Raw genomic sequence first — 13,048 nt, forward strand, 5'->3', positions numbered from 1 at the left:
GCAGAGTGAGTATGAGAGTGACTGAGTGCAGAGTGAGTATGAGAGTGACTAAGTGCGAGAGTGACTGAGTGTGAGAGTGACAGTGAGTGCAGAGTGAGTGCAGAGTGAGTGTGAGTGGAGAGTGGGTGCAGAGTGCGTGTGAGTGCAGAGTGGGTGCAGAGTGCGTGTGAGTGCAGAGTGCGTGCCGATTGAGTGCGAGAGACAGTGACTGCAGAGAGAGTGCGAGAGGGACAGTGAGTGCAAACTGAGTGCGAGAGTGACAGTGAGAGTGCAAAGTGACAGTGAGAGTGCAAAGTGACAGTGAGTGCAGAGTGAGTGCGAGAGTGACTGTGTGCAGAGTGAGTGCGAGAGTGACTGAGTGCAGAGTGAGTGCGAGAGTGACTGTGAATGCAGAGTGAGTGACAGTGAGTGCAGAGTGACAGTGAGTGCAGAGTGAGTGCGAGAGCGACAGTGAGTGCAGAGTGAGTGCAGAGTGAGTGCGAGAGTGACTGAGTGCAGAGTGAGTGCGAGAGTGACTGAGTGCGAGAGTGACTGAGTGCAGAGAGTGCGAGAGTGACTGAGTACAGAGTGAGTGCGAGAGCGAGTGTGAGTGCAGAGTGAGTGCGAGAGTGACTGAGTGCAGAGTGAGTATGAGAGTGACTGAGTGCAGAGTGAGTATGAGAGTGACTAAGTGCGAGAGTGACTGAGTGCGAGAGTGACTGAGTGCGAGAGTGACTGAGTGCGAGAGTGACTGAGTGACTGAGTGCGAGAGTGACTGAGTGCGAGAGTGACTGAGTGCGAGAGTGACTGAGTGCAGAGAGTGCGAGAGTGACTACTGAGTGAAGAGTGAGTGCGAGAGTGACAGTGAGTGCAGAGTGAGTGCGAGAGTGACAGTGAGAGTGCAGAGTGACAGTGAGTGCAGAGTGAGTGCGAGAGTGACTGTGAGTGCAGAGTGACTGTGAGTGCAGAGTGACTGAGTGCAGAGAGTGCAAACTGAGTGCGAGAGTGACAGTGAGAGTGCAAAGTGACTGTGAGTGCAGAGTGAGTGACAGTGAGTGCAGAGTGACTGTGAGTGCAGAGTGAGTGACAGTGAGTGCAGAGTGACAGTGAGTGCAGAGTGAGTGCGAGAGTGACTGAGTGCAGAGTGAGTGCAGAGTGACAGTGAGTGCAGAGTGAGTGCGAGAGCGACAGTGAGTGCAGTGTGAGTGCAGAGTGAGTGCGAGAGTGACTGAGTGCGAGAGTGACTGAGTGCAGAGAGTGCGAGAGTGACTGAGTACAGAGTGAGTGCGAGAGTGACTGTGAGTGCAGAGTGAGTGCGAGAGTGACTGAGTGCAGAGTGAGTATGAGAGTGACTGAGTGCAGAGTGAGTATGAGAGTGACTAAGTGCGAGAGTGACTGAGTGCGAGAGTGACTGAGTGCGAGAGTGACTGAGTGCGAGAGTGACTGAGTGCGAGAGTGACTGAGTGCGAGAGTGACTGAGTGCGAGAGTGACTGAGTGCGAGAGTGACTGAGTGCAGAGAGTGCGAGAGTGACTGAGTGCGAGAGTGACTGAGTGCGAGAGTGACTGAGTGCGAGAGTGACTGAGTGCAGAGAGTGCGAGAGTGACTGAGTGCGAGAGTGACTGAGTGCGAGAGTGACTGAGTGCGAGAGTGACTGAGTGCGAGAGTGACAGTGAGTGCGAGAGTGACAGTGAGTGCAGAGTGAGTGTGAGAGTGACAGTGAGAGTGCAGAGTGACAGTGAGTGCAGAGTGAGTGCGAGAGTGACTGTGAGTGCAGAGTGACTGTGAGTGCAGAGTGACTGTGAGTGCAGAGTGACTGTGAGTGCAGAGTGAGTGCGAGAGTGACTGTGAGTGCAGAGTGAGTGTGAGAGTGACTGAGTGCAGAGTGAGTGCGAGAGTGACTGAGTGCAGAGTGAGTGCAGAGAGAGCAGGGTATACTTGTGCGCTTACACGGTGCACTGACACACAGGAGCTAAGACAACGAACAGCTGAACACATGTCTTGGGAGCTTCATGGAGGCAGCCGACCCTCTGCCGTACGATTACAACACAGGCCAAAGGGCAGAGCTAGGTCTTTTCGCATTACATAGGGTGACCAGTGTGTGAGTGTGCAGGGTAAACAGTGTGTGAGCGTGCAGGCTGAGCAGTGTGTGAGCATGCAGGGTGAACAATGTGTGAGTATGCAGGGTGAGCAGTGTGTGAGCGTGCAGGGTGAGCATTGTGAGTGTGTACGGTGAGCATTGTGAGTGTGTAGAGTGAGCAGTGTGTGAGTGTGTAGAGTGAGCAGTGTGTGAGTGTGCAGGGTGAGCAGTGTGTGAGTGTGCAGGGTGAGCAGTGCGTGCAGGGTGAGCAGTGTGAGAGTGTGCAGTGAGCAGTGTGTGTGTAGGGTGAGCAGTGTGTAGGGTGAGCAGTGTGTGTGTGTGTAGGGTGAGCAGTGTGTGTGTGTAGGGTGAGCAGTGTGTGTGTGTGTAGGGTGAGCAGTGTGTGTGTGTGTGTAGGGTGAGCAGTGTGTAGGGTGAGCAGTGTGTGTGTAGGGTGAGCAGTATGTGTGTCGGGTGAACAGTGTGTGAGTGTGTAGGGTGAACAGTGTGTGAGTGTGTAGGGTGAACATTGGGTGAGTGTGTAGGGTGAACAGTGTGGGAGTGTGTAGGGTGAACAGTGTGTGAGTGTGTAGGGTGAACAGTGTGTGAGTGTGCAGGGTACGAAAACTCGAACTAAGTCCACCACACACACACACACATAAGACCCCACACACTCACCACCACACACTCAGTGCAAACTTGCACACACTCACCACCACCACACACTCACCACCACACACAACCACACAACCACACCGTCAATGCACGCTTTCACCAGACACAGACACCATAAAACGTCTGTGCAGGCTTCCACCAGGCACACGCACCACCAGCGATCAGTGCACACATCAATTGTTAACGGATCCACAATTAACTATTGTAGCAATCGCAGTATGGTGCACTTTACTTTTAAACATATTCATCTAAAGCGCAGCATGCCACTATTGCTACGATTCCAATCCAACACACATAATTCCACTACACACCACATGCATACACTCCATAACACATGGCTAAAAGACATTGCCATTTACAATGCCATTAGCTCTAACTCAAATAAATCCGAGGCCTATTGCATTTCCAATGCTTGTTTCTATCTAGAGGTGCTGTAGAAAATTCTTTTTTTCACTTTAATCAAATAAAGGTATTTCGGTCACAGTGAGAGATAAAGTGATGTCATTTTAGGATTGCAATTCTTCCTTGAGTTTTCGTCTTATTTACATAGCATGATTATTTTTTTCCCGCTCAGGTATAAACAAATTACACTTCGGAACATTTAGTTTCCCAAGGGACTAACCCATCTTAAATGTTTTGAGATCGGTCAGTCCCAGTACATTCATTTAATTTTATGTTTTGTCATTATTTTGCTAACTTGTTATTTTAGCTGCTCTGATTTTGCGAAACGCTTTAAGCATCCAGAAATGGAAGTGACATTTCAAAAGGACAAGCGCTCTGCATCGTCAGAGTAGCTACAAAAAACATAACAGGTGGAAAAAGTGCAATGGAAAATCTTTAAAAAAGGCAACACTTTTAAACACAGGAACAAAATAGTGTGAGTCTGAAAAAGGGTAGGGACCCTTTTAAAGCTAAGCAAATGTGATAAAAGGTATTTTAATAGAGAATGATCCAGGGCGAACCTATTTTGGGTAAAGCCATACTATTTGAAATCCAGGTAGTGTTGAGCCGGGAATAAGCAGCAAACCTCTACAAGAACATTTAGGTAATCCAGCATTTCAACTGGAACTAGAGGTTCTGCTCTACTTAAAATCAACTGGGTACCACTCTGCCAAAGTTAGTCGGCTCACATAGACGTAGCCATCAAGATGAACCAGCACATTTAATATACATATAAACCAATAATAATATGAAACGTAGCTACACTAATGGCATCTCTAAACATCATTCTAGCAAGTGCAACACTTTGGGACAGATTATGTCGTCGGTCAGGCAGCCACAGACAGGCCGTCAGTGTTGGTCCGTCCGATATCTGTTGCCGATGTTGGTCGGACCGCATCGGTCTGAGGGACCGACCGACTTTTACGACGGGCTCAAGGAGCCAGTCAGACAGTTTGCAATCCCTAAAATAGGGGCAGTGTCTGATGGGACGATGTTGTAGGGATTAAGATGGCCCATTCCAACTTGCCTTTTCATGGCGGTCTGACCGCTATGAAAAAGCAGCTAGAATGGGACTTTGAGGGCCCAAGCAGGGACCCCATGGGCCAACGCTATGGACCGAGTGAGGTACCTCTGGTACCCGCCCCTCCTCACACATCCATGCCTGTGTGCCAGGCAACACAGGGGGCCTGGCACACGTGGCATGGATGTTTGTCAACAATCCTTTATCCATTGAGGTTTATGAAACTGCCTTTTTTGGGCTGCAGCACGAGGCGCAATGCAAAAAGTTACGATTCTGACTGCCTACACGGTGGTCGGATTAGAATTTGCTGGGTGAGACCTCCGACTACTTATCCGTTGGTCCCACTCCCGATAAGATACTGGTCGGACGCTCGTTCGACCGGCATCGTAATGAGGCCCTTTGTCTTAGACTGAAGGTGTATGCACAGTCGCTACACTCACCTGCAACGCTTCCAAAAGGTCGTACATATTCACTGGTGGCAGACTGGCTGGCAGAATATCTCCTGAGCAGGCCAGGAGGAGGGCAGCCTGCTGTTCAGCTTCATCTGGGTGCAGGTTGGAAGATGGATTTGGTCCAGCCGGAGGAGATATGCCGGTAGCGGGACTGCACATAAAGAATTATGTTACTCTCACATCCAAAACTTGCATTTTTACTTGCAAAAAAACTGCCACTTATATTCTTGCAGATAGCCACTGCGGCTGATCTTACTGTGTAAAACATAGCACTTGATGGAAATGGAAACATTGCACATAACCAAACAACTGTAAAGCTTGGCTTTGTTCCCTTCAAGAGAGAAGGTGTCTTTCACCTTTCTGTATATTCAAAGCCAATTATTAAGATTGATTAGGCCTTTTGTTTAGATCGAGTTTTCTGCAGTTATATTTGTGCTGGGTATGGCTTTGTTGCAATTAACCCTTGGACTACTTTTATTCGTCCACTGTATCTTAAGGGCCAAAAAAGTCCTACTTGTGGCCTCTTCATATGACGTTTCTATGCAATATCATTCTACAGCCACTTCCTTCTTTATTGACATTAAGGGTGTACACGTCATATTTGCAGTTTTTGGTGAAAGGTATGAAAATGCTTCCACTTGTGTGCTTTTACCTTATAATAAACAACGCTTTTATACACAGTTGATTTTCTACACTCCATATAAATTGTTGTAAAACCAGCCTACACCAAGAGGAAATCCAGATTGGAGTGGGTGTAACATTTCGCACTAATTTCACTTGCAAACGTAGGTCAAGTCACGAAATTTACACTACTAATACCACTTTTTCAGAGCTTTAAAACGACTTTGACTTGCATGTAGAGTTCACTTGACCAGCAATAAAGTTGAAATGACAGGCTGTCAATCTCTTCCCATAGTTACTTGTGCTGTTCCTTTGTATACGTGAGGCCGGATATGGATGCTGTATGTGCTGTGTATCATGGACGTCTGTGTGGTGTATGCATGTGGAAAGCTTTCCCTGCTGCTTGATGTGCTGCACTAGCTATGTCAGCAAAGGAGGGCTTGCTCTACTGCCACCTATTCCATGTAAAACTGATGTTGGCACTGATGATACCTGAGCCTTTGCTGACTATGAGAATCTTGCACTATGTGAGCATCTCGCAATTACATCGACAACAGTGCAACCGTAGTGAATGTCAGAGTTTGTGTATGAAGTGACCTGTGAAAGAGCTACGCTTGCACTGCTTCTGTCTTCTGTCTGTGCTCTGATAGTCGTCTGTTAAAGGTAAGTTGCACTGATTCTGTTAATGCTGCACGTGTTCTGTGTGTTGCGGAAGCTTGTACTGCTGCTTCCTCACACATGCCCCACCTACAAGTGAGCCTTGCCGTGTAGTTGCCGTGCTGCAACTTCTCTGTATGAGGGACATTTGCCCTCTTGTTTGTCTTGTCATACCTGCTTGATAAGAAGAGAAATATGAAGTGCTACTTTGGTACTGTACCTACCACGGCCCCAAACATGAGACCAGTAACTCTATCAGAATATATCCACCTATATGTGAATTTGCGGAAAGGAATTTTAAATAGTAAACACTCATTTGCAAAATAAGTACATTATGAACACAAGCCTATCTAAAAGAAATTCAAATGTTTTAATTTAATACAAGTAGAATTAGAATGTAACCATTGATAAAGGAAAAGAAAAGCTAGTAATTGAACTAATAAGTGAATTTTGACACTGCCACTTTAAGGAATCCAGGCCCTTAATGTCTCAAAGTGCAGGGTAAACAAGCACAGTTAACTTCTCTGTGCAGTGCAACGCTTCCTAATCATAATTCTCTGCCCTGGTTACAAAGCCTTTTTCAGCCTTGCGTCAGGATATTCTTCCCTTCCTGTGACACTTGGGAGATGCACGCTAGAGGAATCTATCCTTCAGTCAGAATCCACTTGGTGACCTTGTCAGCCTATCTGACGATCAGGAAAACGCACCCACTATTTAGTATAGCAGCCCTAGATGTGTTTCATAAAGTCTCAATCATGAGGATGCAACAGGTTTTACACTGCCATCAGCACAAAGCCTCAGTGCAGTACTCATTAATGCTACCCACGGCTAAATAAACCTAAAAAAATCCTTGCTGGGCTGGAACTTCAGACCACTAAGAATTGAAACTGCAAAGAGGTATACCTACCTGAGTATACAATTCTCGGACACTGGTAGAACACCACCCCAGGCCAAATCACTGGAGACAAAATCTGCTAAGGTCACACACGCCCTATGCAAAATACACCAGAATCTTTTAAGCCATTCAACGGAGGGTATCTGAAGAGTAATACAAGCCAAGCTATTTTCAACAATTAGCTATGGCCAGCTGGCCTTCCCGGGCTTATTGCCCGATAAATTAGAGCACCTATATATCATGGCTTTCAGGAAGGTCTTTAGGCTGCCATTCTCGACAAGGCGTACACTGATCCGACTTGAGTTTAAGCTAACATCAATGGACATAGAATGCAAAAAAGACATAGTAAAGCATTATCACTGTGTGAACAAGGCTAGCCCGGGCACCATGAGGGAAGCACTTCAAATACTCTTCACGGATCAAACTAGTCGATGGGCTAGGTACCTTGCTTCAGCTAACAAAACACTATGCCCGACAGCTGATCACACAACGATATTACAACTGCCAACAGCTAGCCTAAAAAACCTGTCAAAAAACAGGGAAAGATCATCTCAGGAAACCAGAACATAGATACGATCAGAGTTCTATGCGACGCAGAGGGCCTTGCCAAATCACATGAAGCCACTCTATGCCAACCATACTTGAAAGCCGGTCTGGGTAGACAAGTTCTTCATAATGTTCTGAAGACCAGGCTGCTATCTCTACCAATAAAGGACTATAGGGCACGTTGGACATCCATACCAATTGGAAATAGAGGATGTCGCCTGTATCAATACCACACAGAATCAGCAGAGCATGTCATCTGTTGTTGACCAGCGTTGGTAAGCCAGAGGCGCAAATACTTAAGGGCAATGTTCAACCTAAATAAAGTAAGAACATGCAAGGAGGCTTTAATGCACATTTATACCACAACAGTACCAACGGAGCTGGCACGTGCCGGGAAGTTTTTTGCCGCTGCTGGAAAGATTTTATGTCAAACTCAAAGTAAGGAAAAAAATAACAGCATAATATCAACCTACATGCCGACTGTCGACGAGCATCTACATCACCATTAGTGACCCTGTGCTAAATCCAATGGTCAAGAACAGTGCCGTTTTTCATTGAGCAAACAATAACAAAGCAAGTTATGGCCATCAGTGAATTTGCACCAAGCCCATCAAGTTAAAATTAACTAATACTAGGGCATTGACTGATCAACAGATGTATATGTCTCTAGATGTTTTTCTCTTTTAAATTTCACCTCATTTAGATGCTTTTTAGATGCTTTTTTATTAACCTGTTTTAACTACGATAGTAACATGCATTGCTTTTGTAAATGAGTTTAGGTAATCATACAATAAAGTATTCATTTAGAGTAAAGTATTCATTCAGAGGCTGACTATCTGTGATTTATCAGAACCTGGCATAATATCTATAGAACATCTGAGTCGAGACACTACCCCGAGACAATCTAAGAACGTTTCAAATTTGTCAAATAAATTCCTTAACATGTAAGAGATGTCTTCTTACGACAACAAGTTTTTAATTAGATGAACCCTTTTAAAATGTTTCCTGAAAAAAATAAGGCTACAAAGGAACAGAAAACAGGGATATTTGCGACAAAGACCAGAAAAATAGACTAACCTGCCTGATGCAATCTGTGAAGGTAGATTCCTTAAAGCGGCACTGCGGCAGTGTTAACATTTCCCACTAAGGATGATGATTCCGATCTGCATTAGTACTTGCTAACTTTTACTTTTAGAAAATTAGATTAAACCACTATTTGCTGCCAATGTATTTTCTGTGGTAAAATTGTAATTCTAATTGGATTAAATGCCCAAAAAATATAGAAAATGTTTTCAGACATGCATATTTTGTTATGAAATGATTAGCAAAAATAAAAATATTCTCTCAATTTACAATGTGTTTTGGGAATCAGCAAGTAGGCAGAGAGATTCTCATATTAATGAATTTAAAGATGGCCATGACGGAGAACCTTGAATTGCTGAACACCAAATTCAACATGTACTGCCGCCCAGGTGTGGTCTGTTTGAGAATACGGTTCGCGCTCCCAAACTACCTGGACCATAGAAAGTCCCTAAAATAAACTAACGAGGAGTACATTTAGCAGAACATTTTTTTAAAGATTTTTTTAACTTTCTCTGCCCGTCATGTTGGGCCATAAACATCTTAATTTAATTTGAATGCTGGTGTTGTATTATGTTTCCATTATACGAGAAGCGCTCCTTGGATATGAGTATGAGATCACATAAGGCAACCGACAATACAGTCAAATCCATCCGTCCAGCGAATGCTCGGCTGCTAAGATTAAAGGAAGAACATAGTGCTATGGCAGCACCTGCTGGCCAATCACGAGAATTGCCTGAATATTGGAGCAGAGTTACATAGGTATTATTTCATGTAGGAAGCATGTTTTACTGGCCGCACACAAACATAACAGATATGTTAAGTTTGCAAATTCCACAAACGTTTGACGAAAAAAAGCAATATTTTCAAACAAGACAAAATTGGTTCAATTGTGTAAGCAAATGTGTGAACCACTTTAATATCCCGCATGGCAAAGGCTTCTTTCATCGGCTTCTTTAGCTTGTTTTACATTTTACATAATTCTTTTAAGAAAAGCACGTTATTTTTAAAATGTGAAAGCATTCAAACAATAGGCACTTCTAGAATGTAAGACGGTTACTGATATTGAAGAAATAAAGACACGTTTTAAATGAAAAGCTCCCATGACCATAATGTAATGTGATTTGAGAATTAGAGCCATGAAATCAAGGACTGACCATTTTTAGGTCTCGCCTGTCGATGCGCATGCGCATCGAGCAAGGCGAGAGTATTGGCACTTATCCGCTCTTTATCCACACTGCAAGGAATCGTGGCGATTCCTTGCAGTGCACGAGAAATTTAAGCTCAATGCGCATGCGCATTGAGCTTAAATGCGCGTGCACATGCCCCCAGCCGCCTGCCTTGCCTACTCTCTCTCACAGCCTCCCCCAGCTCCGCCCCCTCACTACTTGATTGCACGGCCGCTAGGCCGTGCCTCCCCTACTCTCCTCCCCCCTCCTCCTCTCCTCCCCTGCCTGCCTGCCGCTCGGCCGTGCCTCCCCTACTCTCCTCCCCCCTCCTCCTCCTACTCTCCTCCCCTGCCTGCCTGCCGTGTCGCACCTCTCCCCTCTCCGCCCCCTCCCCTGCCCGCCGTGTTACGGTGAAAGGCTTGTTGTTTAACCCAAGTGTGCATATAATCCAGATATCTTCCAATAGAAATCGGTGCTCCTTTTATGGGAAGGATGTTTTTGCGTCTTGTTTTTGGAAAAGCATGTTATTTAAAAAAAAAAAGGTAAAAGAACATTGGTGGTAGTTAGATACATCTGAGCCAGCGGGGTCTCTTTTCTTTCTGATTTGAATGGTCGTTTCTCTCATTATCTGCGAACCTAAGACGAGCCGAACATGTATAAATAAACCGGTTCCACAATGGATGTTTTTTGAAAGCAAAGATTGCAACACAGCGCAAGAACCGTTGAGAAAGAAAAGCGCGAGGCAAATTCCCAGCAGGCTGCTCCTGTTCTCTCTCTCCGCCCTCCCCTTTCTGAGAAGCCGTGGAGTTTTTTTAATGCAGCTTGCTCGCTCGCTCGCTCCCTTCCCTCCGCTCCCCTCCCCCGCACGTAGGCTCTTGGAGAAAGGAGGGGAAAAAAAGCTCTCAGCCTGACTCGAAAATCAGCCTCGTTTCCTCAGAAACCGCAGCTGCTGCTAGAGCAGAAAACACGTCAGGCTGGCCCTCCAACGTACACAGATGTGCCTTTGTAACTCCACATAAATGCTGGGAAAGGATTGCGCGTTGGAGCAAAAAAAAAAAAAAAACTCCCATGCAGGAAGAGGCGAATGTTTCGTGCAGGCTATGTTTTTACCCTTGATGGCGCCTTCCTTCGCCCCTCCCCTGACCTTGTGTAACAGTTACTTTTGAGCTTTAAAGTTGTATTTATTGTTGGTGACTGAAAGGATTTAGACTTGAGGAAGAAAAGGCATTCCGATTTGCAGTGAATAACAGTCCGCTTTTAAGTTTTTTACTTTCGTTTTTTTAGGTTTTCAAAGACCGAGGTAAAATGTCAAGCTGTGTTTACATGGGAACCTTTTTATTTTGCTCTAGGCTAACTTCAAAGTGTGAGCGTTTATAGGAAAGAGGAATGCAGTATACTTGCTCCAAAGAGCCTGCTTGTGCCTTTAAAAAAAAAAAAAAAAACCTCACTCACCCTCAACCCCTCACCCTCACTCACCCTCACCCACCCTCAACCCCTCACCCTCAACCCCTCACCCTCAACCCCTCACCCTCAACCCCTCACCCTCACTCACTCACCCTCACTCACCCTCAACCCCTCACCCTCACCCTCACTCACTCACCCTCACTCACCCTCACTCACCCCCTCACCCTCAACCCCTCACTCACCCTCACTCATCCTCACTCACCCTCAACCCCCCACCCTCACCCTCACTCACCCTCAACCCCTCACCCTAACTCACCCTCACCCTCAACCCCTCACTCACCCTCAACCCCTCACTCACCCTCACTCACCCTCACCCTCACCCACTCTCACCCTCACCCTCACTCACCCACTCTCACCCTCACCCACTCTCACCCTCACCCACTCTCACCCTCACTCTCACTCACCCTCATTCACCCTCACTCTCACTCACCCTCAACCCCTCACTCACCCTCACTCACCCTCAACCCCTCAACATCAACCCCTCACCCTCACTCACCCTCACCCTCACTCACCCTCCCTCACCCTCCCTCACCCTCACCCTCACCCTCACCCTCACCCTCACTCACCCTCACCCTCACTCACCCTCACCCTCACTCACCCTCACTCACCCTCAACCCCTCACCCTCACACAGTGCAATAGGTCTCGGAGCATTTGAGTTAGAGCTTTTAGAAATGTTTATGGCTTTTTTTTTAATTCTTTAGCATTGGCTACAGGAAACAAAAATGCTAAAGATTTACAAAAAAACCCATAAACAATTCTAAAAGCACTAACTCTAATGCTGCGAGACCTATTGCATTTCCAATGCTTGTTGTGAAGTAGCAACGAACTGTAAAACAAAGGCCTACAAGATGTATACTTGCAAGCAAGGGAAGACTACAAAAAAACAGGAAGAGCTATTAATGCCTAGAAATGCACCGCAAAGGTTTGTTTGTTATGGTGTGCACAGCGAGTTGTACGGAGAGGAACGTGTACTTGTGAGAGTGCTCTGCAGATGCTATGTACCGGCCGGTCAGATTCATGCCTTCGCTGAGCTGACTCCGACTTTTATCCTTTCAAGACAGATAAAATAAATAAAAATGAGTACGGTATTTGTGAGCACCACTTATGACAGATTGGCTGCTTGTGTTGCCTAACCAGAGGTGTGCTTCATTTAATCCTATCGCAGACTGAACAGGAGCCAGGCACCACAGGATAAGAGGTGGGCACGTCTTATTAAAGCGAGACAGTGGCAGTGGGGGCGAAGGAGCAGTGGAGCGTTCCATGTTGTGGGGAGCTGGATTCACATAAACGGAGCATCTGTAAAGACGAGCGCTTGTGTTAAGTGCTCAAACAAACAAAGCAGTCCCGAAACAATGCCCTACATTGGCCGCTGCATATGGTTAAAAGAAGTTGGGCAGTGCACTCGGGAGGACTAAACACCGGAAGAGGCATGACGTATGTATTCCCTTAACGAATGGTTAGAACTACAATGGGCTCACAACAGTAGATACTCTGTCTCTCTCTCTCTCATAGCCCTTTGCACACCGTATAGAGCCCAGACCTAAAATGTCACTGTTTAATGGGAAGGTTGGAGCATTCCTAATTCAATTAAGGCAACCCATCATCAAAACTATATTCTGTTTGATGCAATTGCACTGTCCCACAAACGAATCCGAGGATGTAAACTTTTTAATTGTTAGCCTCCTATCTCAAATTCCTTCATATTTACAGAACGTTTTAAAATTGTCAAAGTGCATTTTTATATATACTTTATTAATCTGTTAGTATTACTTATTTTTCTAAGCAGTCGCGGACACGCTGAGGAGGATTTGCGGTCTCCAGACCACAGGTTAAGAAACGCAACTCATTGGCTTTGGCCACTGGGCTACCATGTGACCAAAGCTAGGACATTTTGCATTTCTAAGCAGCGGAAATACAGACTTAACTTTGAATGGAGAGGATTAGTTAGAATAGCAAGTGCAAGCAATG

General features: G+C 45.8%; 1 protein-coding gene across 1 annotated transcript in view; it reads right to left on the minus strand.

The window, feature by feature from the left end:
- TADA1 (transcriptional adaptor 1) overlaps positions 1 to 13,048 on the minus strand; it is a 198,956-nt gene that overhangs the window by 45,849 nt on the left and 140,059 nt on the right. The window contains exon 7 of the mRNA XM_086956343.1: positions 4,636 to 4,798. Coding sequence (XP_086812469.1) covers positions 4,636 to 4,798 — 163 coding nt within the window. The remainder of the gene's footprint in view (positions 1 to 4,635; positions 4,799 to 13,048) is intronic.

Source organism: Lissotriton vulgaris, chromosome 1_1 (genome assembly GCF_964263255.1).
Source record: "Lissotriton vulgaris chromosome 1_1, aLisVul1.2, whole genome shotgun sequence".
NCBI lineage: Eukaryota > Metazoa > Chordata > Amphibia > Caudata > Salamandridae > Lissotriton > Lissotriton vulgaris.